Raw genomic sequence first — 25988 nt, 5'->3', positions numbered from 1 at the left:
TCCAAGGCCACTTGGACATCATCTGGTTGCTTAAACATTTGCAGTTCCTGAAGGGAAGATGGAGCCCTGAGCTCAGCAGGAGAGCTGACAGGCAGCTGTTTAATCCTTGATCCCCGAGGAAGAGGGTAGAGGAAGGCAAGAAAATGTTTTCCATGGGAGAAAAGGGCAAAAAAAAAAAATTCAGCTTGTACACATGATTTTTATATTGAGATGCACTTGTCAGAAGCCATGAAACCAACACTTCACTAAGAAAGCAGATGCCGTGAAGGGCTCATTTGCTGACAGGCTCAGTCTCCTGTGGCTGTTGAACTCGAGACCTACAGGGAAGAACAATCATTTATACTGTGCAATAAACCACTGGGCTTTATCATAGCCTGCCACTGGAATACAGATGCCTACAGAGCTGGAAGTGTAGCTCCAATCAGCAGGCAAGGCTAGAAAGGTGGGAAAATTTCCCCAGGGGAGCTGAAAGCAAAACGACTCCCCAGTCTTCAAAGGCAGCTCAGCAAGAGGAACAGATCCCACAGGCTGATTTCTGTAGGCACTGCTTATCATTTCAAGTGTTGGAGGTTTCACACTTTAAAGTCTCACTCCCTCTACAGTGCTCACACACCATTGGTATAATAATATTTCCCCTTGCTCCACGGTGTCATTCCTTATCTTCCAGCCTCCCTTATGTCTTATCCAGATCATAAACGCTGTTTGTGGGCTCTTCTGCACAGTCACCCATTCACATGTAACATCTGAACAATAAATAACTGCAAATCATTCCTGAGGTTTGTTTTCCCAGTGCTGTCAGGTTCTTTTAGGACACTTTATAAAAGCCAAGTGAAATGAACAGACCTGACCCATGGCAGCCATGCCTATAGCTCATGGTGAGGAAGCTGTTAACTGCAGCCTGTATCTGATGTTCTCTCCTCTCCCCTTCCATTGCTCGGGTCTCTGTCTGTCTGTCTGTCCTGCCATGGTTTGCTAACCCGCATCCTCTGGCTATCAAGCAGCCAGCAGGCTGGCAGAGGTGGTGTGCAAAACCAGGCAAAAATCCTGCTCTTCACCCCCTCACATGCATCACCACGCATGTGCATAAACAAAACAGGACCAAGCACACTCAGTGAACCCCCGTAATTTAAGGCTGTTTTATGTCTGGTGGTGCAGGCAGTAGCCCTGCTATGTTCTGCATTTCAAAATGCCCATGCGGTCCGGGCATGCACACCTCTGCATCTTTCTAAGTCATCCTTCCTCTAAGGAAATTTGTAAACCTACTGCTTTGTATGTTATATGCAGAGACAAGCAGAGCAGCCTGGGCCCTTTGTGGAAGAAAAACAACACAAGAAAAATAGTAACATTCAGAATGAGTCTACCCAGCCTGTTAAGAGCTATAGTTCTGACAAAGACAAATTGCCGGCATCTGCAGATGACATAACAAAGAGGACCTGAAATGGCCTATATTAGCACATATGTCGGCTAAGTAAATTATCTTTTCTCTATTTTTCTACTTTGCTCCCTGACTATCCTTAACATTACCTTATGCAACAACAAAATGCTTTCTAAATAAGGCTCTGAGCCCAAAGACCCCACACTAGGTAAATTAACTGCAGTAAACAAGCAAGCAGCTAACTGAGCTAATTGTGTATCTGCCAGCAGCCTTGCTTTTAAGCACCTTACAGGTGAACATTTTAATTACTTAATGTGCTCTATTGTTCTGCATTTAGATATGAGAAAAATAACATTGATCCGATCCTTTTTTATTTTTACTCACTGGAGTTGGAAGGCAAGTGGCTTTGTGAGGGGATTATGCGTGCACTAATCCTCCTTAGCTATGATAAAGTTCTCTGCTTCCTAGTTAGATTGCTTAACCCTCTTCTAACAGCTGCAGCTAGCTCTTATAGAAAGAAGCTGGGCAAGATGAAATACAGCTTGGGAGAGCTGAGAGAAGAAAGCAGGGGTTTGTCTCTCATAGATTCATAGAATAGTTAGGGTTGGAAAGGACCTCAAGATCATCTAGTTCCAACCCCCCTGCCATGGGCAGGGACACCTCACACTAAACCATCCCACACAAGGCTTCATCCAACCTGGCCTTGAACACTGCCAGGGATCGAGCACTCACAACCTCCCTGGGCAACCCATTCCAGTGTCTCACCACCCCAACAGGAAAGAATTTCCTCCTTATATCCAATCTAAACTTCCCCTGTTTAAGTTTTAACCCATTACCCCTTGTCCTGTTACTACAGTCCCTAATGAAGAGTCCCTCCCCAGCATCCCTATAGGCCCCCTTCAGATACTGGAAGGCTGCTATGAGGTCTCCACGCAGCCTTCTCTTCTCCAGGCTGAACAGCCCCAACTCTCTCAGCCTATCTTCATACGGAAGGTGCTCCAGTCCCCTGATCATCCTCATGGCCTCCTCTGGACTTGTTCCAGCAGTTCCATGTCCTTTTTATGTTGAGGGCACCAGAACTGCACACAATACTCCAGGTGAGGTCTCACAAGAGCAGAGTAGAGGGGCAGGATCACCTCCTTCGACCTGCTGGTCACACTCCTTTTGATGCAGCCCAGGATACGGTTGGCTTTCTGGGCTGCGAGCGCACACTGAAGCCGGCTCATGTTCATTTTCTCATCGACCAGCACCCCCAAATCCTTCTCTGCAGGGCCGCTCTGAATCTCTTCTTTGCCCAATCTGTAGCTGTGCCTGGGATTGCTCCGACCCAGGTGTAGGACCTTGCACTTGTCTTTTCCTATGCTAATATCGCTTATCATATCAGTAGGAAAACAGCCTCAAATTTAGCAGGTCCTGTAAGAAAGCAAAGGAATGACATGTTTGTTCCAGCACTGATCCCTTCATTTTCTTTTTGGTGCTGTAACCATCTGCGTATCACCAGCATTCTAAAAGTATGCCATCAGGAAGAGGGATGATAGGTAATTCCCATCCCCTCAGATGGAAATGCTCCATTGCTGGAGTACAGTATTTCAGCATTTGGCAAACAGCATCGCACTGTGAGGACCAACAGGAAAAAAAGATGGATGCCTCAAACCAGGGGAGCAACGCAGGATAAGAGGTTGGACTCTTTCCTTGTAATTTAGGTGCTTCCAGCAGGTGCTGCAATGAGGGCTTGTGCCTGCTGCCAGCAGTAGAGGCTCCTTCAGAGGTCACCTGGGACTGCAGAGGGTGATTAAACCATCTGCAGCTTCCCTTGCTCTTTGAAGGTGCCTACTGAATATCACTGACTGGTGAGGAAGCCTGCAGAGACTTTGCACCTAATTTAGGTTTTTCCATCAACAGTCTGAACTGCTGCAGGAAGGGGCCAGGCTGGCCACTGCAAGAGGGAGAATAATATGGCTACTGAGGGAGAGGAGCAAAAAGTAATTATGAGTGGAGCAGAATAGAGGCTGAACCGCTGTTACCAGGACACCTCTGTCACCCAGTAATGGCTGATATCTTGTGGGATCACATCAGCTGGAAGGATAGAGATGAGCCAGGAAACCAGCTGAGAAACAAAAGCTGCATTTTGGTTCCTTTTTCTTTTCACTTTAAAATAGCTGGCATCCTCCTATCGAGTTCAAGGAGTAATTAGTCCTTGATGAAAAGTCTCTGACATGTCACGGCAGAAGAGCACGGCTGATGGAAGCAAATACCAGAGCCTGGACAGGTTCAAGAACAGTATTGAAACAGCAGAAATTGAAACTTTTTTGGGTGGTACGAAGTCACTCGGATCATCATCTCCTTTACTCTTGCTGTAACAAAACAGGGAAAACAGCAGAATGCAAAGGATATCACCCAGAATTTTTGACGAATGTAAAACCAAAACCATGAGGGCCTTGAGGTCCTGGTATTAGTGACAGGGCTGTGCCAAATCACTTCTACAAGTTACAGTTTCCTCATGCTGGTGCCAGAAGGCAATGCGTGCCTGGGCACATAAACCCATGAAGAACAGGTTTCTCTGCAACAACGTGGAGTTGTTGATCAAAAAAACCCATGAAAATTCAAATTGATGTGATGGTCAAACTACTACTTTACCCCAGCTTTGGGATTTGCAGACATCAAGGTCTTCAGAGAGGGAACTGATGCTTCAATGCTTTGTGTTCAAAGTGATTTACAGCCTGCATTTCTGAGTCAGCAGCTGCTTGGAAATACCATGGTTCTTTGGCATGAAGTCATGGCCCATGCCAGTTTTAACAGCCAGTGGTACATAAGAAGTATTCATAGCCATCTCTATAACCAAGCTGACGAGAAATTGGCTGTTGGGAGAGATGCAGAAGGAGGGTGCTACCAGGCAATGACAGCAGCTTTTCTCAGAAAGGTCCTCTGGAAACTTGCTAGGGGTCAAAGCAAGAAGCAAGTGAGGATCATCGTGAGGGCCCACAGTAAGGACAATCTGGTAGCAAACTGAGAGATAAAACTGATTCACGCTATTGAGAAATAGACACATCCAAGGGAAGGAAAGTGTCTGAAGTAATATCACACACCAGTTCAGATGTGGAGCATCTCAATAAAGAGTGTGGCTCTGCAGGGAGGGTGGGTACAGCACCTGCGTGTGCCCCAAAAAGCAGCAAGGAGCCCATGAAAACAAAACACTCTTTGCCAAAACATTTTATAATAGTTCCAGCTGCTATTTTTTCATGTATGTGGGGGAACAGCCTTTCAAAAAACTAAAATTTCCCTTTAAAATCAGTTCTGATTCAAACACAGGAGAACCCCACTCCCAGCCTCTGTCTGCTGTCCCTTCTGTGCCCCTGGTTCAACCAGGACTGCTGGTCTTGATGAACTTGAAGAAGGCAAAATGGCCTGCCTGTTTCATCCCTTGGGAAAGCAACTGTGTTGGACTACAGGTGCTAACAAGAAAAGCAGAGTGCTGCTAGATTGATTCAGAACCATGGTGCCCCAGCATACCTTGGAGATGCAAAGATCTTCTACTTTGCCCTGCATGTGTTGACCTAATTTAACAAACCCTACTGTTAAATCAACAGCCAAGGTACTGGTCAAGAAAGCTCATTCGAAAAGGTAAGTAAGTCAAAGTAAGCTAGTAAAATAAAATGAAGACCAGAATATGTGAATGGAGGGGAGTTATCACTCCTGTTCCCTCCTTGTGTAACACAGTATGTTTTCATTTTTAGGGATTAAGAGATGCAGATAACATTCTTGGATTTCCTACAGAAGCCCTTTTTTAGCAAGTCCCATGATACTTTACTGGTTACACCATGGGAAACAAAGGTCTGGGATCCTATTCTTCTCTTTGTCTTCAGCTTCCTGAGGAAATGTAAACAAGTCACCCTTTGTCCTCATTTGTAATCTTTTAACATGAATTTACTGGCCACCCCCCATCAAGTTTGCAATGTCCTATGCATTGTTTCAAAGAAATTCCTTCAACATGGAAGTGGTGCAAGAAGAAAACTATACAGCATGAAAGATCATTACTGGTAATCATGTTACCATCCCTGTAGGAGAGGCACTAGGACTGAATGAATGGCATGTACTGCAGAACCTGAAGTCAACAAGTGGAACACTTCACCCAGAAAGATATTTTGGGATGTTTAGAGAACATGTCACCAGGAAACTGCAATTCAGCTCTCTCTGGTTTCTCCACCCTAACCTCTGTCCTGCTATTCCAAATGCATTTTAACTGTGGGTAAACAGAATGCACAGATCCGGACTTGGGATCCAAATATGCCAAAGTCAGCAAATGGGCAGAAATCTGAATACTTAAGAGGTTGTAAGCATCATTTCACATCACCTACAGCTCTCACAGCACATACATGGGGGAAAAGAAACCCCAACTGTCTCAGCTAATTTAACAAAAGGTCTTGGTTTTCTTCCAGATTACTTATTTGATTAATGGAAATGTGTGTCCTTTAGTGATATTTTTGACTGCATTCTTCTTCCTTTCCATTAAGTACTAAAGTCAGGCTACCACAAAACTAATAGAGGTTTCTACTAGTGGCACAGAACCCAATTGAGAAGAGCAAGGAAGCTGTACTTCCTCCTGCAAGAAATGAGGGCTGTGATTTCTTCTTCAGTTGTCCATATACAAATTGAGACGTTTTCCTATGCTAATAAAAATATCTAAGTGTTAGAAGACAGAATTCATAATAATTGATAAAAGTCCACTGCCCTGTTGAGGTCTGTAATGAACAGGATTTTCCAAATCTTTATAGACTAAATGCTCAGTGGCTCTCAATAGAAAAACAGAAATTCTTTGCAGATGGTATAAAGTTCTGAATGCTTGCTCAAACATGCTGAGCCATCCCAAACTCACATAAATACATGAAACAATAATAACCTGCTCATGGTGGCTTCCCTTTCCAAAGCAGGATGGCAGGGAAGCAGGACAGGCTCCTCCGAGCAACCAGATAACCTCACAGCTTCACCACCAGAGCCAGAAACTCAGGCAAGTGGGCAGCACTGGAGACTGTGGCCTGGTCCCACTGAGATCCTGGGAGCAAAAACCAAACAACCTTTCCAAACAGCTGTCACCCCGTCCCACCCCTGTGCCCTACACAAAGGGCAGCGGGAACAGAAAGCAAGCCAGAAGAACCATGCCCAGAAGTTCAGCCCAAAGATCCTGTGGAGAAAGCAGCGCTCCTTTCAAATGGAAAAGGTACTTGCACAATAAATTGGTAGCCTGTGTGTTTGGTAGAAACCAAAATAGAAGTCTCTCACTCTTGTCCTCCAAAGACTAGAGCTATCATTTAATGTTTTAATTAAAAGCCTCCTCAAAACTACTCATTTGATTTTATTTTGCTTTGGCTGTTCTGCAGCAAGTTTGACAAGACTGGCACATGGCAGGCCTGTGTACACAGCACATGTAATTAAAGTCAACAGGAGTTATGAAGTCTTTAAAACTGAGCCAGAGTGGCTAAAGCCAGTAGCCCAAAATTAGAAGCAACATTTTCAATCCCAGGTCATGTTCCCTGTGTGTTTGTGTTAGAGCATCACCTAGGGGCTGCAACTGAGATTAGTACTGAATTGTCCCTGACATTACAGGGGTACAATAGACTTGGATGCTTCCATGGCAGACATCATCACAGAGACAACACTCAACCGAGCCCTAAGCATTTTGATGAGAAAGCTCATCTGGTAGATTTATATGTATATATGCATATACACAAGTAATTTATGCATTTTTTTAAGCAAGAACGGCTGAAATACTGAACTGGAGGGCATAGCCGTTGAAGAACACACTTTGGATCATGGCCATAGGAATGCTACTGCTGTAAATTCCCCTACTCTAAAAAACATTAAATAAGCCATCCAGTTATTTCATGATCATCTGCAAACTGAGATCCATGAAAATTAAACCCATGTGTATGCTTAGTATAGTCTGGCAGTCACATAGTTGCTGATTATAGGAATTCAATGTTTACAATTCACATTCTTTCCCACACTTTCTTTTTTTCTGAAGTAAAAAGCCATTTTGTCTTACGATAATATAATTTAGACTGTTGAGGGCAGGACTGCTGCTTTGTGAAAAAAGCAAAGTCCAAACATGAGACACCAATTCCAGCTTTAACCAAGAGATGACGGAAACGCAAGAAGATACAGTCCAAATTCATCATCATGGCTTGACTTTGCAAATGAAGATTTGGTAAGGGCTTTACTCACGCTTACTACAAGCACACTGATGACGAAAATGGCCAACGTGAGATAGGCAAATCCAGTTGCAAAAAACACAGCGAAAGGTCTCCTTGGGTGGTATAGGTGGGGTGCCATTCTTTCTACATTGTCTTTTCTCCTCAAGACTAATTTCATGTGTGTTCTCAAAGGAGACAACAGTGTTATGTATAGTGTGTCTCTAAATCTCCCGATTGGAGGCCAAGGTGGACCACTATGGGAGTCAGTATGGCCAAGACTGAGTTATTGTTTCAGGGAGTCCTTATATCTCTTCTTTGGGGAGCTTCTCTCGAGGCAAGCGGTGACAAGTTCACCATAAAACACAATCTTAGGGAGGAGGTGATCCTTCATCCTAGAGATGTGCCCTGCCCAGCGCAGCTGCAATTTCAACAATATGGCCTGGATGCTGGTGACCCTTGCCTGTTCAAGGACAGTAACATTTGACACATAGTCACTCCAATGGATGTTTAGAATTGTATGGAGGCAGTGCTGATGAAAGCCTTCGAGGAGTTGCAGGTGATAGCAGTAGAGCCTTCAGAAAACTCCATAAAAGAGTCTGGTGCAATAAACACCTGAAGAAAAGTACAAAGATTAGTGTCTATAGAGCCATTGTACTGTCTACTCTTTTATATGGGCCTGAATCATGGGTTATCTACCACCATCACCTGCGACTCCTCCAACAGTCCAAACTAAAGACATAGGAAAGAGCTAGAAATAAAAAATGATCTTCAACATTTCCAAAGCCCTTTGAGATAACCGTGAGTTGGACTAATCTTTAGAATATGAAGGAACTTGATGAATTTTGCTGAGCAGCTGTCCAGAGTGAACAGAGAGTGAAAAACACACTATGAAAGACTCATGCAGGATCTGCTCTTCATGATGTTGTGGCGACGCATAGCAAACTGTACACTGCCAAATGCAACAGCATGTCTGGAATACTCCAGAAAACAGAAAAAAACCCAAGTACTTCTGCCAGACGTGACTGGGGTTCTTGAGGCATCCTGGTGGTTTATACATACAACCCTCATGTACAGGAAGGTTACTGGCCTGATTGGTGCCATGATGTAAATCGGTATTCAAAAAGATAAAGAAAAGCCCTTCGCAGCAATGTGGAAACTTCCAGTATTCAAGGCCTATAGAGACAAGGAACCAAGGAAGAAAAAGCCATGCTTCTTTACACAGTAGACATCAGGCTTGTGCCAACAGCAGAGGAGCAATCAACAGCTCACAATAGGTTTTGGATATAAAACAACTGGAAACTGCTGATGTGGAAACTGTAGCAGCAGTGGAAGCCAAAGCAAAGTGTTTCTGATACTCAATGACACCTTTATACTGACAGAAGTTTACTTGCCAATAGCCAGTCTTGCAGTTCTTCTAGAGGAAGTCGCATTTCTTCTACAAGAAAGTCTATCATGAGACCATCTTGCAATTCTGCTCTCCCATCCAACAGTAAAACCAAGAAAGAATAATGAAGACAAGATTTATCCTGTATACTAGAAAAACTTCAGAAGGCATAATGTAACTGTTCATGTGATCAGATCTGCTCCTCCAAAATAATAAATTACAGCAAAACCTTAGTGTGCACTGTAGGCTATTCAGAAACTGCTGAATTGTCAGCATGAAGTTACATACAATAAAATGTAATAGCTTCTAAAGGCAGTATATAATCATTTCCTATGCCTTGCAGGTACAGACAAACACACACACTGTTCACATGGGTTGATTTACTGAGTTATTGCAAAATACAATACTTTGCAATCAATACAGAGCAAGTCTATTCAAAAACTATTAAATACATGGTAACATCTGTGTCCTCTTGTGATAAAGTAAAAAATATCAAAGTTTTAACAGCTGGAACATCAAATTATGATCTTCACAGAAGAGTAACAAAAGCACTGGTTGAAATCACACTCCAAATATTAATTTGATGTGGTTCATGATCTATGCAGCAACTTCAGTACTGGAATCCAGTACTCAAGCCTAGCTCTGGTTCACTGTATACCTGCATTTTTAAATTTTCCATTTTTATTTAACCCAATATTTAAAGTTCCTGTCACTACCTCTGCTTACACTGCCCTGAATTAGCCTCCCCTTCAATGACTGACATCATTGATGGCCAGCCTCCGGAGGGCCAATTCAGATCTCTCCATAACAGCCAGGGAGATCACTAGAGGACAGAGAAAGGGAAGAACATTAGAAGAAGTAAAGTAGGAATGCGAGGCTGTGACAGAACAAGTAATTAAAAACATGACAGTGCATCCATGACTGTTCCAAAACACTGTTCACGCAGCAGAACTCATACACAGATGCTTGTTGCTAAGTGATTTGTCACTGTAGGTGTTACACACATATAGAGTTCAGCAATAGCGCAGTACATGATAAAATTGAGATCACTTATTTTACAGCAGTGATCAAAAGCACCTTTCCAATGCCTGGCAGTGCAAAGCTCACATCCAAAATGGTGGGGCTGCACACACAGTTGTCAGTCAGTGGAGGACTTGTGAGAACACATGAGAATTCCAGCCAGAACTGCTGACAGAGGACACAAAGGGCCATTTTCCAAGCAGCACTTGAATAGTTTACTTGAGTTTCTCCTCTCCCTGGCCATCTCTCCTTTAAAGTAGCAAAAAAACCCAAACCAATAAAAAATAAAAAAACCCAAAAAAACCCCCAAAAAACCCAACCAAACATACAAAATTAAAGTAAAAAATTTCATGGGAAATATTTTTAAAGGTGTTGTCAAACAACATTTCTTCAAGGCCAAGCTGTTGTAATAGTATACAGAAGTCAGCTTCCAACAAGATGACACTTCACATTTGCCTTTCCAACATTTTTAGGGTGCAGTTCAGCAGTGTCAGCACCAGGTTTGCATTTACAAAACATGTGCTTGTCCCCTCAGGCAAGTAGATATTGTACTTCAGTATGTGCTTATTATACATGTAAGCTTTATATACATAGTTGGTGTGTATAACCTTGCAAGTACAAAACAAGCTCTCATCTTTGAAAACCATGGTATTTAAGATACCTAAACCATTAGACTTCCAATCTCTTGCTTTGGTATTGAATCAATAGAAAATTTACAATGCCATTCTTCAGTCTTACACAGACTGAGTTATTAACCAAGAAAATTAAAAAGTAACAAGTCTCAGTATGCAAAGGAATCTACAAATACATTCATCAATATGCAGTACATTACAAATAAGGAATTGCTATAGTATGAATGAAAACCAAGTAGCTGTAGGAAAGCTTGAAAGTCTTCCTAAGGTACCTGCTCATGTAACAGATGTTTAATGTCACTGTAGCAAAGATGATATAGCAGCTTCTACTATGTTACTTCCTAAGTTGTACACTTCATGCCTGATTGGAAAGGGGGTGGGAAACAAAGGGCCTCTGAGGGGTTCAGCAGCAACGCTTAAGTGCATTGAAAACACTGATAATCTGTGGCACAAAGGAATTAATGGATTACGTAGGATACTTTTTTGTATTTACAGTATCATATACTTGCATAAAGTCTCTGCTGCAGTTTTGGTTTTAGTACTTAGCCTGTGGCAAATCACAATAATATTACTCAAAGAAAAAGGCAACCCCATTTTCTTATGAAGACTAAGTGACTAATGGGTATTACTTATCTTTGCTTAAGCTATCTACCCATCTGAACCCCATAAATCCCAAAATCTAATTGGCACAAAAATCTTTTGATAACTTAATACAGGAACTGATGGCTCTTGATTGTTAACCTCAACTTATCATTAAGCTCCTTGCTGGAGAATTATCCACTTTGCTACATGTCATAGTCAATACATTAAAAAATAATAACAAGAAAAAAACCAACAACAACAAACCCCTCCCAAAAAAACTACACACAAAAAAAACTGCAAGAAAGACTGACTTTGCTGTTGGGTTTCTGTCTGCATGATAGGAAACACCAAAGCAATGGGGTATATCACAGTAATATCATGCTGCCTCTCAGATACCAAAGACTACAGCAAGCCTTCACAAATAATGATGCTTACGGAAGCAGCAAGCAACTCAGCTTCAGCAAAAAACTGCCTTATCACCAGGCTCAGTAAGACATCAGAGCCTTCAGAGCAGTTTCTGATATCAGTCTAAAGACACTGGGATTTCTGGTTCCAGTTAAGGCAAAGGCAAATTGAGGGGAATGGGAAGGAATATTGTACCTAATGTGGCACAGCTGAAAAACTGATGTAAAGTTGGAAAAAACAACTAAAGGACATGACATCTGTCCCTGAGGGCAGGAGGCATGGCCCTCTGCTCTGCAACAGGTTTTTATACAAGTATTTTAAAACCTTAAAAGAAATCAAATGTGTAACAATCAAGCAGAAGGACAATGCGGAACAAAAGAACTGTGTTCAAAGACTTCACATCCTTTAAAAGAAACCTGTACCCATTCCTTCATTGGTAAAATCTCATCACCAGGTCTAAAGAGCCTTTTACATAAAAGCAAGCAGATAGAAGTATGGAAATTTTAAATACTTACTAACTGGTGTATAGAAAAGTTTAGTTGTGAGACTGAGAAAGAAGGGCAGAGTTGCTTTTAGTCAAAGGATTGCATATTCTTCTAGAAAATAACAAAAACATAGTAAACCAAAACAAATCAACTATGCCAACTGACTATCAGTTTACTAGCCTTTAAGTCCTCAACTAAGATATTAAAAATGAACTTGCAACACCTGAACACAAAACAGGGTGTACCTGCTATGACAAAATTACTTTCCAGCACACTCTTCATTAGCTTTTGGTGCCACATGCTGAAGAAACTAGATGTAAATCAGTGAATGGCAAGTGTCAACAGGCAATGATCACCACTACACTGGTGGTTCCATCCTGACCATCCTTTTTCTCCAACAGATCCTTTCTTTAATCTTTAAATTTAAAAATCAATCTTCGGTTTGGAAATTCAGAGCCACGTCTGATTTTCTTTGTCACTTCTGGTCACACTGTAGGGTATCTTCAGAAACCATTTTTACTTCTTGCCAATTCCATTTGTTACTTTTGATTTGGAGTGGCGATTCCTCCTTCTAGATGAATGGCTTTCACTATTGACTGAATGTTTTGGTGGACTATTGTCAGCACCTGCTGAAAGAGAAACATTATTTTTTTTACTATGTATTTTATGCTGTGGAGCTGTTGTCCAAAAGACAGTAAGGCTATCTAAAGCTACAGTGTTTACAAGTATAGATTTCAAGCTAATGCAAACTGGTTGATACTCACACTCCATCTAGTGGCCTATTTTTTTTTATAAAAATTCTTAAGACTTCTGTAAAATTCTTCCTCCAAAATAAAAATAAAAGTGGAAGTTTGCTGTAGCAGGATACAGTGCTGAAACATCCTCCATGTTAAATGACATCAGTAATTAAGCCTCCATATTTTTATTACTGGCAGGTGCTACTATGAGAAATTAAAAACTATGGAAGTGAGGTCCCAGATTCTTGTAAGATTACATTTCTTGTTTTCAAGTCTTTCATATGACAGACCATAGAATTGTAGAATGGTTTGGGTTGGAAGGGACCTTCAAGATCATCTGCTTCCAATCCCCTTGCCATGGACAGGGGCTCTTTCCATTAGACAAGGTTGCACAAAGTCCCATCCAACCTGGCCTTAAACACTGCCAGGGATGGGACAGCCACAGCTTCTCTGGGCAACCTGTGCCAATGACTCACCACCCTCTTGGTAAAGAACTTCTTCCTAATGTCTAATCTAAATCTACTCTCTTTCAGTTTAAAACTATTCCCCCTTGCCTTATCATTCCATGCCCTTGTAAAAACTCCCTCTCCAGATTTTTTGTAGGCCCCTTTAGGTATTGGAAAACTGTTACAAGTTCTCCCCTGATCTTTCTCTTCTCCAGCCTGAATAAGCTCAACTCTTCTGTTTGACTCTGAGAAAGCAGAGGGAGACAATGGGGACTGAAACAAGAATTCAGGAGGAAAAGATGAAAGAGGCTGAAGTTTGTAATTAATAAGTAACAGAAAATCATGGAAAGATTTACTTGGCCTAAGTTCTTGGGCATACATAAGCGGGGCAGGGTGTGTGTGTGTGTGTGTGTGTGTGTGTAAATCAAGTTCAAGCAATTTTCCTCCAAAGTACAAAAATCCACAAATTTAACTACACTGAGAATAAACATCAGCATCCAGAAAAAAACATGTATGAAATAGAAAGCAGCTCTGCTGTAGGTGCTTTTCAAGCCTATGATAAATAAGAAATCGTTTTTAATGATACAAACACATGAAGCATAAACTCTGAGAAATAATTTCCAGGTGGGAATCCTGATAATTGTTCAATAAGTAAGACCACACTGTAGAGTTACTGGAGGAGGCAGGTAACTTACCTTTCCTACACTAGAGGTCAGTTAAGTCAGAGAAGTAGGCTGCTTTTGCTGTTTGTGACCATCAGCACTACATTGACTAGGCAAGTGTCAGTTAAGAACACAAGCTCCAGCACACATTCTTGACTGTTTCTTAACAAGCAGGAACAAAAGCACAATTCATATTCATGTTTCAAATCAAATATACAATGTTCAGAAAAAAAACAAACCTGTCCACAACAGTTATGAAATGCATAATAACCTAACAAGAATGGCTTGGAATAACAGCAGAAAAATCCATCTGCTTCATTAAAAAATAAATACATTTCTAAGAGTTAGAAGAGAAAAAGCTGCAAAGCAGAATAGCTCTGCAGATGACAGATCTGTATAGCTCCTGCATGGATGTTTAAATAGGTCCAGTTGTCTGCAAGGTAAGTTCCTCAAGCGTCATTTCCTAGTGTTGAGTCTTAATGCTATCACTTCGAGAATATAGGAGCAAAAGTGCCAGTACCTTTACTGAATTTAGAATGAAGCCAGGAAGCATCTGGACTGTATGGGCTGTCTTCACTTTCTGATAAGGTCTGCAAAAACAAGGACACATGTCATCGGGACGCTGATGGCTCCTGTGATCAGCACTTCTCCTGTTTGCAATTAGACTTGTAAACTTGAACGGTGACAGAAGTCCTCATAAAACATTCAGCCAGTACTTAGGACTTTTTGCTTTCTAGTTAAAAGGTACAACATAGATGATACAAAAGGAACTCACCACCTGCCATGTGATTTCTTATGTAACCAAGTATTCTTAATATTCCCCTAGCATTTCACCTGTACAATGGGAACATTAGCTAACCATTCATCTCTGAAAGCTTTGCTAAAATTACAGCCTCATTTTGAGTAACTAAGAGGACAGCATTCTTTAGCAACCACAGTGTAATTTGGGATCTACCCAAGGCTCTCTGAATTCAGAGCTCTTTCTATTGACTTCAGCTACTCTCTAGGCCATCCTGCCCTCACCCTCATTTATACTAGCTCTGGTAAAGAATTCAAATATCTATGAGCTTAGCAGTATTAACTCTGGTGTAAAACAAAACTGGGCATCTTAATAAAGTACCTTTTCTCGGAGGCCATAGTACTCTGCATACCAAACCATGCCATATAAACACAGGAAAGTTGTAAAGGCCTAAACAAGGAAAGAGAAGCAAAAATAATCTGTAAAACTTTTTTCCAAATTTATTGCTGGGTCAAGGTCTCAGAGTCCCTGGAGAGTCTACATTCAGAGATTCATGCTCTCTCTCTGCATCTTTTGTCAGCATGAGTAAGACTCATGCTTCAGCTGCAAGGTACACATACGTTCTGCCACCATTTGGTGTGCAGACCAATTCCTGGCAGAAGCATGAGAATACATACACATCACCCACACACATGCATTATGGTACTTGTCTTCACCTTGTACAGTCATCATACAAAGGCACTTGTGTGTATATTATCAGGAACAACCAGCGTGTGAGAAAAACTAATTCTCCTTCAGGCTGGGTTACATGTTTGGTTTTGTGGTGCTCTGATCTCAGGAAGCAATTCAATACTTTTCTAAAGTTTCAGGAATAAAATTGTCATGCTAAATAAGAGAACAATACAATCTGACTCCCTATCACCTGTTCAAACTGTTCCCAACTAGAAGGGAGTACTTATCTGTCAGCCTATTATAAATGCCTTATTTTTCACTGATGATTGAAAATGTGTTTGGCATCAGAGTTACAAGTTTGGCAAGACAGACATCCATTTACTGTTATAAAATGGGGAATTTATGCTGCATTTGCAGTAATCACACTAACATACAGAAAGTTGCAGGCTGAGGAAGAATGATTTGCCTGATAAAACAGGGTTCTTTATGTCATTGTAAGACTTCAGTGTGAAACAACATGCATTACTTATTAATGTTACTCATTAACTCCTGTTCCTTTCCAGTGGATACTACAGCAAATACCACCAAAGTCAGGTCCATTCAAACTCACATTTTGTCTCATAAAGCACCCTAAAACCAGTGTTTGTTTAATCGTTAAACACTGTTGAAGTGACTATATTCTGCTATATGAAGAAATGAGAAAAGTTATTCTAGTCCCTTCAAAGTGTGTTCTGAACAATCTAGCATTTGCTTTTCCTAGTACATACACATAGCTCTTTACCAGAATTGCCCCCACAACGATCCCCTGCTGCAATGTTCCAGAGAGGAAACTCTTTAGATGCTTTCAATGCTTTTGCCATGCTTTATGTTTCACATGAGAAATCTCACTTACCACACAGAGAAGCCAAAACACAACATACAGTATTTGTGTTTTGGAAAAAAGATCCTGTCCAAACTTTATGCACACAATAGCTTCAAGGAAAGCAATAACCCTGTGGGTAAACGAAAGACAGAGGAGGGGGTAAAGTGGTTACAAACACTGAGGATTTAACTCGTATGTTCACAACCCAGACCCCAGACCATCAACAATAAACAAGCACTACTCTCTAGCAAGCACTCCAACACCACCATTAACTGAAATTCTCTGGGAAATTTATTTTTCTTTCTATAATTTTCATCAGCATGAACAGCATACAAAAAGTGATCAACTGGCAGTTCACAATTCCATGAGCCTCTGTTTGTCCAGGGAACAAACAGGAGTGCGAGCCAACCACAGAGATTTCTATTTATACCTACCACTGTGCTTCAGCCCTCAGCAGACATAAATTTCTCTTCTACACTGAACAATCAACCGACTCCCTGTTGGGAGAACTAGAACTGTGCCAATATCAAAGGGTATTTCACTACTGGATGTAAATTTACTACAATTCTAAATAGGCTATTTTGCTTACTTCAGATGGATTTCAGTGAGAAAATTAACATGAAAAAGCATTTCAAATTCTCTGAGAATCCACGCATTTGCTCTGGTTTATGTGTAAACTCAGGATCCACACTATAGTCAGAGGTTTTCAGGAAAAATCTGAGAGAAAATATTGCAGTATTTACTTTCCTCTCTGACATTATAAGAATAAAACCAAATATTTCCAGCTCTCTCCTTGTTACCAGATGTGTGCACCTTTTCAGGCTCAAAGCTATGGAGGCTTGTCCACCACCTCCTACAATAGGTTACGAATCTATCACCTGCCATGGGAATATATTTAATTTGTATGGGTCCTGGACAAAAAAAAAAATATGTATTTTTAACAAATACAAGTGTAGAAGCATGACTGGTGCAGCAAAAGTGTAGAAAATTGACTCTTCTCAAGCTGAAGCAAATCATGAACTATTAATCTTATAAAAGTTTAATACTTGTTCAATAATGTCTTCAAGGTAGCACATATGAACACATGCATGAAAACTACTCCTCAAACACACGCAGGCACACTTAACATCAGGTCAAGTCCTCCAGTCACCCAAACACACCACCACAGGACACATTCTCTACCAGTACTCTCCATGACCAGAGAGCTGTCAAAAATGGCTCTCCTGCTTGGCAGACAGGACCTAGCTCTTTCCATGAAAGAGGGAGGAAAGATGTGTGCATGACTTAACCACTGGTTTTGTAGAGATGGTCCTGGTGAAAATAACAAATGATGGCTTTCTCTGTATCATCTAATGTGACTTACAGCACATTGAGTGGGGCCAAAATTAAGAATCACAGAATTAATGCCTTATTGACCAATACTGCAGGCACATGAGGTGCATATTAGTAAAAGCTTGAGAGCAGTGTTACTCTACTGGATCACCAATTATTTTTCTTTCTTGGCTTTATATTATTCTTACTAAACAAGCTGCAGATTAGAAAATAGTTAAACTGAACTCCAGCAGCAGTAACAAAGACCATCACCAGGAAACAAACATATGATGGTATGATATACTGGAAGGTATAAAACAATAGGCTACTTTCAACAAGGACTCAAAAAATGATACAACTGTTTGTGCTGCATTTATACATTCTTTCCATTGTTCTTGTCAAGAATGCTTGGGTTAAGCACATTGTACAACAGGACAGCTCTTACAGTTACAGAACTGGTAAATCAAAAGACAGAAGAATGTTAACAATGGAAGGTATTAGTGTCCTACTGAAGGGTCATGAGAATACTCCATAGAATTAAAGACATTAAGTGTTTATTCAGTCAAAATGGCCTTATAACATCCTAACAGATATTCCTTTTTGAAAGGCTTCACCTTAATGAAAATGGTGTAGTTTCCAGCAGAGCTGTTGCACTGGCCTTGTTCATCCCTTGTGTCACTGACTGTCCATCTATTGAGAGTGCTGCTACAGTAGCAGCACACAGCACAGTTTCATACTAATGCAAGACACTAATTTTAATTATTCCCACGGTTAGGCTGTTACAAATCCAGTTTGTGCCTTTAGAAGTGTCTTAACACAGCTATGAATATTCTATATAATTGCTTTTAATTGATTCAGAAATTATATTCTGGGTAATTAAAGTTCTGGGAAATCACTACTTTTCCAACAGACAACAGGAACTCCTGGTGTTACTCCGTTTTTTCTGCAGATTAAAGAAATAAGCAGTATCAAGGATAATACTCCATGCACATTTCCCACAATTAGATGGGACTATAGATGAATATTCTATTGAAGTTCTTGTTATGAGATTATAAAGAAATATTTGAGCACCTATTTATTGACATACGTGACATTAACGTGTTCAGCGAGAGCTCTGAACCAAGGATAAGGGTTTCTGCAATACTTAATTTTTTAGAGCCAGAAAGTAAACATTCAGCATCGTATTTCCCTTTGGTTTCCAAAGGAATATGTTTACACTCTTTCTCTTAGATGAAACAGAAACGCATCTTTCTTAATGCAGAACTTGAAAATTCTCCCCCCAGAATTAAAAAATTGTTTACAATGTGTCTTGTATACAACTCTAAAATTACCATCTATAGTTGAGAAAATTTCCTTTTTCATAAAAACATCTCAATTCCTAAATTGTTTATAGATTTCAGTAACATGCCTATTCAAACATGGCTCTCCAAAATATTAATACAGTTGATCTGCAACTACTAAGATGTTTTTGCACAAACAGAGCAAGTTTATTTGATTCTGATTATAAATTAAAGTAGTAATATTAACTGTGCAATTAGTTAGTTACCTTCAGTACTAAAAGCACGATCCATACCAAACCCAGAAAGACAGGTCACTCTGCCATAATCACTTTAAAAGTCCTTTTTTAAGGAGTGTGTATTTTACAGACTCTCTTTAGGAATCATAATGCGTGTTTTGAGGAGGGGGAATCCTCCTTAAGTAAGGAGTTTTAGGCTTACAGAGACTACTATCAGCTCCTACACAGCACCAGTAAAACTAGACAAGAACAGAATTACCACCTTTTGTATGTAAATGGATGTTACAGTCCTGAGTTTAATACAGTAAGGAAGGTGGTAAGCCAGTGAAAGAGGTTGAATATTTAACCCCAGTCAAACCCAAGAAGACATGTGTCACCTTGGCCAGGGTACATCAAAGCAAGAGTAGAAACCGCTTCAATTACACTGCAGTATGCTCTGCTCTCATCTCAATTGAATGTTCAGAAAGGGATATTCTTTATCATGGTGCAGTGCATGTGGAAACAAGCCTTCCAGCCCAGCACTATTCCTAAAAATTTCATAACATTCCAAAGACTAACAGTAAAGGCAAGATAAGTTTGCCCAGAGCACTGTCTCTAAACTAGATCTAAGTATTTAATGGCTCATTGCAATGCTATTCCAATCTAAAACAGTACTAGATTCTTCTATTAAACATGAAAATGGTTCAGACAATTCTGGAAGTAAAACACTAATCTTGACAAAGAGAATGAAATGGCTGGTTTTATTTTGAATAACTGCCATCAGAAATTAGCTTCTTGAATAGTTTCTTAAAATACATATTTCTTTTCTTTAAGATGCGATTTAGGATCTTGTATGTTATTTTCTCTTTTGTAAGCTTCCAAGCCCTAAATCAAAAGGGACACTACACCGCTTTATTTACAAGAAGCTTTTACAATGCTGCAATAGCATATGCTTCAGGTTTCCAGAACAGTAAGTTTTAGTCAAGCCATCTGGAGAAGGAAGTTCTCACCAGAAGCAATCATGCAAACTCTTCATTTACAGGTCTCCTCAAAGAGGTATGTTGAAAGACATTGTAGGTAACTGTTGTTCATAGTATTATTGCTTTCCCTCTTTGAGAATAGAAACAGATTATAACTATGGTTTGTTTCACTGTCTCCCCTGTTGTGATTCCACTAACAGTGGCAATGCCCACCTTGATAGCCAGGTAATCACTGCTCTGATGACAGGCAAGTGGTAGAAGCAAAAGCTTTGTCCTTCTCACCTGACTGAAAATATGGGCAGCAAAGCCAATGCTACTTTGAAAGAGCCTAGCTTTATCCAGCAGTTTCTAGTTCTTCCTTCTGTTCTTCTCCTTACTCACTCCATCATTTCCCATGTTATACCTTCAAATCCAGAATTTTCCTTTCCTCTGAACTTGCAAAAAGAAAAAAAAATAAATAAAGAAAATCTCTCCATACTGTTCCTTTATACTAAAAAAAACACAAGACAAGGACTGGCTTCATGCAAAGCCTGTTCCTGTGCTGGACTCACACCAAACATTTGTCCAAGTGCCTCAAGAATGCAGCAAGAACACTTACCCAAACACCCAGCACTGAGTTCCCACCCTCTTGCACTGTGTATCTGTGAGGTATGCATAGTATTGCCTGAGAAGGGAAACGAGAAAGTTCTTCAGTGAAGTTGAAAGTCCCCAGAGGATTTACATTTGGAAAACAGGTTTATGTTACAAATGTATCTGTACTGAAAACGAAGTGCTGATGGTTAAAATCACATGCACTCATGCTGGATGTTTATCAGATGGCTTCAACTCTGGTAGAACCTATTATTGCATAGATCAAATAGCTTGAAACAACACAGAAAATCCTGAGAGCAAGGACTGGGAAAGCACCCAAACTAGTAGGCTAACAAAGCTATATATTTGTCTCCTGCCTCTCCACTGAATCTCCAATTCTTCTGGGCAAAGTGCAACACCTTTGGAAGAATTAAGAGAATTCCCCACTTCTTCCACAGTCTTTAGCTTATTAACAATTGCATTTTCTTGAGAGTTGCAAGTCTGAATCTTGAAAGAACCTGAATGTAACTATTCCGTGTCCTGGGTGAGTGGTCTAACCACTGGCATGTTTTCCTCCCATTAACAGAAAAAAAATTCTCACTGATTTGAAATCAGTCAGCAGACCATTCCTCACTGTTCTTTATGCTCCTGAATTTTAGGATCTTAGAGGGGGGAATTCCAAAGAAGCAAAACCAAAGTTGTTCTTCTCAGTCTCTGATTTCCAATGACAGGTAAGAAAGACAAATATTATTAATCTAACAATAAAGGGATTGCTTAAGAATAAAGACTTCAACAGGATGGCAAGTGCCATTAAATACTTCAAAGCTCACCTATATAGGTGCTTTAAGGATGTTTAAAGTGATTTAATTAACAGTGTGAAATCACTGCACATAACTTCATTAAGCCTAACATTAACAGCTGTATTTTGGGAATAAACCAATGCATGGTTGCCACTTAACTGTTCAAAGTAACATCACTTTACTCATGAATGGTAAATTCCCTGCCTCTAACTTCAGCACTGTGTGCATTCTATCTACCTCCAGCTATGTCACAGGACAAAAAAAAGAACTCTTCTAACAATGTGAAATACTGTGCATGACTAAAAGCAGGTTAATGTTTTTTTACAAAACTATTAACATTGCATATATACTGTTCTGTTACTCGGAATATGGTAACGCTTTATCTTTCCACATAACATGCCCATATTTCCAGTAAACAAACAGAATAAGCAACTCAGAAGAGCCAACAACTCCTATTTTTCCTGATCTACATTTTTGTGAGCACCTGATTCACCAGCTTGGATATTTTTACATGCAGACCTCAAGGATAAGATATGCAGCTAACTCACAAAACAGGGAGATGGAACAGGATGGCTCTGCATCCCTATGGAAACACATGTTTATACACATTATACCTTATTAATTTACTTGTCAGAAAATACACTTTACTGAAAAGCAATGACTGTTTTGCTTTTTTGTAGTAGCAAAAGCATAGATTTCTTGAAGTGTGCTGTACTTATCCACAAACTATATGCAGTTCTTGCATGCCTAGGAGTCAGGCTACTTTAAACTGAAGAACAAACAACATGGCAACAAAATTACCTTACAGTGGGTGCTGTAATGATTCCTATGAAGAGAATTCTCCCCCAACTCAAAGGGTGGCTTGCTTGGAACACAAAGATATGTTTCAGAAAGAATGTGTTCAACTCAGTCAGCTAGGGGGAAAAAAAAAAAGTTAGCCAATAGCATACAAGTTATGTGCAGATATTTAATATGGAAACTAAAACACAGAAGGAAAACTATTTATGCTCTACTATAGCCCTGCTGGTTAGATCAAGGATTCCTGCTCTAGGACAAGCAAGGAATACATCAGTAAAACGATGAATCTTCCCCTAGACACCTCTGTGAAAGTATTCACTCTCTTTCCAGAAACTCATTAAGGGACCAGACAGTAATTCACACTGCAGAGGTCTTCTCCTAACTTTCATATCTTAAATAAGGGTAAATAACTGAGGCAAATTCAGTAGAGAAGAGAGCATTAAATGGAAAAAAAAAAAAAACAAAAAAAAAAAAACCCCAACAATAAAAACCCCCACCAAAAACCCAAAACAAAACAAAAAACACCACCACAAGAACAAAAAAAAAAAAAAAAGAGTGTATCAAACACTTCCAATTCTCCTTTTAAAAACTAAATTCAGCAAACTAAAAAAGCGTTTTAGTGAAGACCTCTAGTATTTGCATGACCAAAACAGCTGAGACATATTGTAGTCTTACTAGATCAAGGCCAGAATTCTAAGTATCAGTGATCCATCCAACAGTCAATAGGAAAGAAAAACAGCAACCAACCAAAAAACCCCCAAAACACAAACACACCAAAATAAAAGAAAAAAACCCCACACAACCAAACCAAACAAAAAATGAGCCCGCCCTAAAACCCCACAGTATAGCAGTTCTTAAAACTGCATCTATTGCAAAGAACAATCTGATGACCAGTACAGCAATCTGTAACATTTGGGTTTTTTTTCCCCCACAGATTCTGTAATTACACTTCTGAACTATCGTGTAACTCCTGTGAACAATGCCCTGACTAATTCTGTATTATCAATTCATTTATCTGTGTATTTCAATGACAGACATACATTGCATTAAGATATCTTCTGGCCAAACACAGCCAGTAAGTAACTGAGCTGATAGCAGCTTTGATTTCAAAGAATTGCTTACCTGCCAAATGATCATGAAAAGGTAGATTCCAGCCACTCTTTGAAATGAAGACTTAGGGTCAAACCAGCGGACATAGGTCCAGCTGGCTGGTGTGAACTGTAATACAGCTCTTTTGATTTTCCCTGTGGTCGTGTGAATGTCCCTAAAAAAAGAAAACGGCTGGAGTAAATACGAGGAATATGCAAGGGGAAAAAAATAACCCACAAAAAAAAAAAGCAATAACCATGTTACTGGTGTTTTGGAACAATCACACTGTTCTGCTGGACAGCAGAGAAGTTCACAGATACCACAGTGTACCAGGCAAGGGTGAATTAAGAAATATAATCTGTTAGGCATTTCAGCAAGGGTACATTCCACCCTGAAGTCCACCCTCCTCTACCCTTAGTCAGTAACTAACTACAAAACATACCTATCATTCTCCCCATGAAGGGAAGAAACCAGGATCCTGATTCTGCAACTCCTTTGGAAAAATTAAAGGGTACTTCTTCCTAATCTATGTTGTCATTGCTCGTATACCAAAGGCTCCTTGTTCTAGAGCTCACGGACATCACCCCTTCAAGAAACTGTGAGATTCATTATCATTAATTGTAGGAGGGGCTGGCTCCACAAGTCTGAAAACAGTGCACTTCCAGCACACACAACCCTTGATGTTCTGACTTTAGAGGCATGCAAATCTTCTGAAGAGATCTGATAGCACCATTAAAAGCTAGAATGCTTTTAAATTCCCTTCTGAAAAGGGATGTGAATGGAAATTCATCTGGCAGAAGTGTTACTAGTTTTTGGTTTTGATAACATTCAGATGAGCAACAGCATCCATAGGATGGGGAGTCTAAGAAAAACTCAAGTTTCCTTTTCTGAAGGAAGACTAGCAGGGCTACAAAAGTCAGTTTTCATCCTGTTATTTCTCTGGCTCTTCTGGACAAAAAAAAAAAAAAATAATTAAAAGATACTCAGATTTGATATTTCTGATATTTGTGTTCCTTTAGGCTAGTAGGATCTTCGATAATGGGGAGCCTTCTAATCCTTAAGATCCGTGTTTATGCAGTAAAAAAAAAAAAAAAAAAAAGAAAAAGAAAAAAACCACCAAAAGGGCACAAGCAAAAGCTTCTTATTCTATGCAGCTCCTGTTCATATTAAAGATCAAAAAATCTACACATGCATGTAAACGAATGGTAGGAAAAACTATTTCACAAAGACAGTAAAGACTAGTCCTGCCATAGATATTCCGCTGCTTCAATTTTTCAGGGAACTCTCTAAAAACAGAGGGACCAACAACTCTGATGAAAATGCAGGAAAATTGAATTGAGACAAAAGGCTGAATGGTTCTCAGAGCAATTAACAAATTTGTGAGTAAGAAAAGCAAGCAGTACAGAAGTTCATGTAGGATACAAATTTGGAAGCCAAGATGTGAGCTTCTTTTCCATCCCCCAAAGCAATATCCTTTGGCTTTGTACTTGATCTGTTTCATCCATACCATTGGCAACATCCAGATAACTATCCCTGCCACCAACTGGCAGGGAAGGCAGGAGAGGGACAAAAAACTATGGATGAAACTGGACAGGAACTACACTTAGTAGGCCACAAGCTGTGGCCCTTTTACACAACAAATGCTGCTTCATTTTGCAGTTACTCCATTTGTTTTAGAGGGTCAGCAATGGAGTAAGACAATTCACAGCAAAGGTACAATCAGCCTGATTATTCTTCTGCAATAACAGCTAGTGCTGACAGGATTGCCACACTAATGCCTCATCAAGGTGAGCCCAAATCTAGTTTAAAAATATCATATAATGAGAAAACAATTACAGCTTTTGTTCACTAACTTCTTCAAAGTTTTGCTTGTACAAAATGAGCTGAAAAGGCAAATAGCTTTATTACTTCATATTTTCATTTGGCACTAATGCTTGTAACTCAGATTGCAATGGAAAATTATATATACACAACCATATTTACAAATATATGCTGCACAGTAGCATCACTATGAGATAGATTTTTTAAATTTAAAATAAATCTACAGCACTGCCAGCACATGTGGATGCATGCTCCCTCTACACCACAGAGCACTTTAGATATGCAAAGAAGGAGGTCTATTTCCCAAGGAAATTAATTTAATATTATAACATTAAACATGTTTATTTTAATTTAGACCTACTTGAAGCTTGCCCAGTGATAGGTCCTCATCTCCAAGAAACGACAAACTACCATGCCCAACCAGATGCCACCCCCGTTACAAAGCAGGATGTCCAAAATGACTTGATCCCACCAGCATTCAGCAAAATTAGGCAGAAGGTGCATGAAGAAGAGCTACAGAATACAGCAAAAAGATTCTGGGTGAGGAACAGTACAGAATTCATACAAATTCACTTTTTAAGTACACATTCAAAAATCAGCTTTTCAGTACATGTCATACTTCAAGGACATGAGCCACAATCACTGAAATTTGATGGGCATCCTTCCATTAACTTCAGAAGGCCTTGGACTGAACCACAAAAGACATTAGAGGTTTCTTTCTCACTCTTCCCTGTTGGGGCTATGTGTACATAAGGATATCAGGCAGCACTTGGCCTCTCAAAAGATGATACACAAAACATTAATAGAAATGCATGAAACAAGCAAAACTACTGCATTCCCTGGGGAAAGAAGGTGTTTTGTGCTAAATTGAAGAGCATCTTTGGCTTATTCTAGCTAAATAGTTTTAAGGATGTTTTCTAAACCAGCAACAAAAT

The 25988-nt window shown here is 40.0% G+C and overlaps 1 protein-coding gene across 3 annotated transcripts in view; it reads right to left on the bottom strand.

The window, feature by feature from the left end:
- Positions 1-9312: 9312 nt before the first annotated feature.
- Positions 9313-25988, bottom strand: part of PTDSS1 (phosphatidylserine synthase 1) — a 31846-nt gene continuing 15170 nt past the window's right edge. The window contains exons 6-13 of one of the 3 annotated variants that reach the window (XM_065668643.1): positions 25415-25566; positions 23266-23407; positions 22147-22259; positions 20574-20639; positions 16220-16319; positions 15037-15105; positions 14437-14506; positions 9313-12697 (exon numbers count right to left, since the gene is read on the bottom strand). In XM_065668643.1, coding sequence (XP_065524715.1) covers positions 12588-12697; positions 14437-14506; positions 15037-15105; positions 16220-16319; positions 20574-20639; positions 22147-22259; positions 23266-23407; positions 25415-25566 — 822 coding nt within the window. In that variant the 3' untranslated portion in view covers positions 9313-12587. Of the gene's footprint in view, positions 12701-14436; positions 14507-15036; positions 15106-16219; positions 16320-20573; positions 20640-22146; positions 22260-23265; positions 23408-25414; positions 25567-25988 lie in introns of all 3 variants that reach the window. The other 2 variants (XM_065668642.1, XM_065668644.1) reach the window with 2 other exon arrangements.

The sequence above is a fragment of the Lathamus discolor genome, chromosome 2 (assembly GCF_037157495.1).
Source record: "Lathamus discolor isolate bLatDis1 chromosome 2, bLatDis1.hap1, whole genome shotgun sequence".
Lineage (NCBI taxonomy): Eukaryota > Metazoa > Chordata > Aves > Psittaciformes > Psittacidae > Lathamus > Lathamus discolor.
Note: the sequence above shows the minus strand (reverse complement) of the source record. Positions and strands in the feature narration are given on the sequence as shown.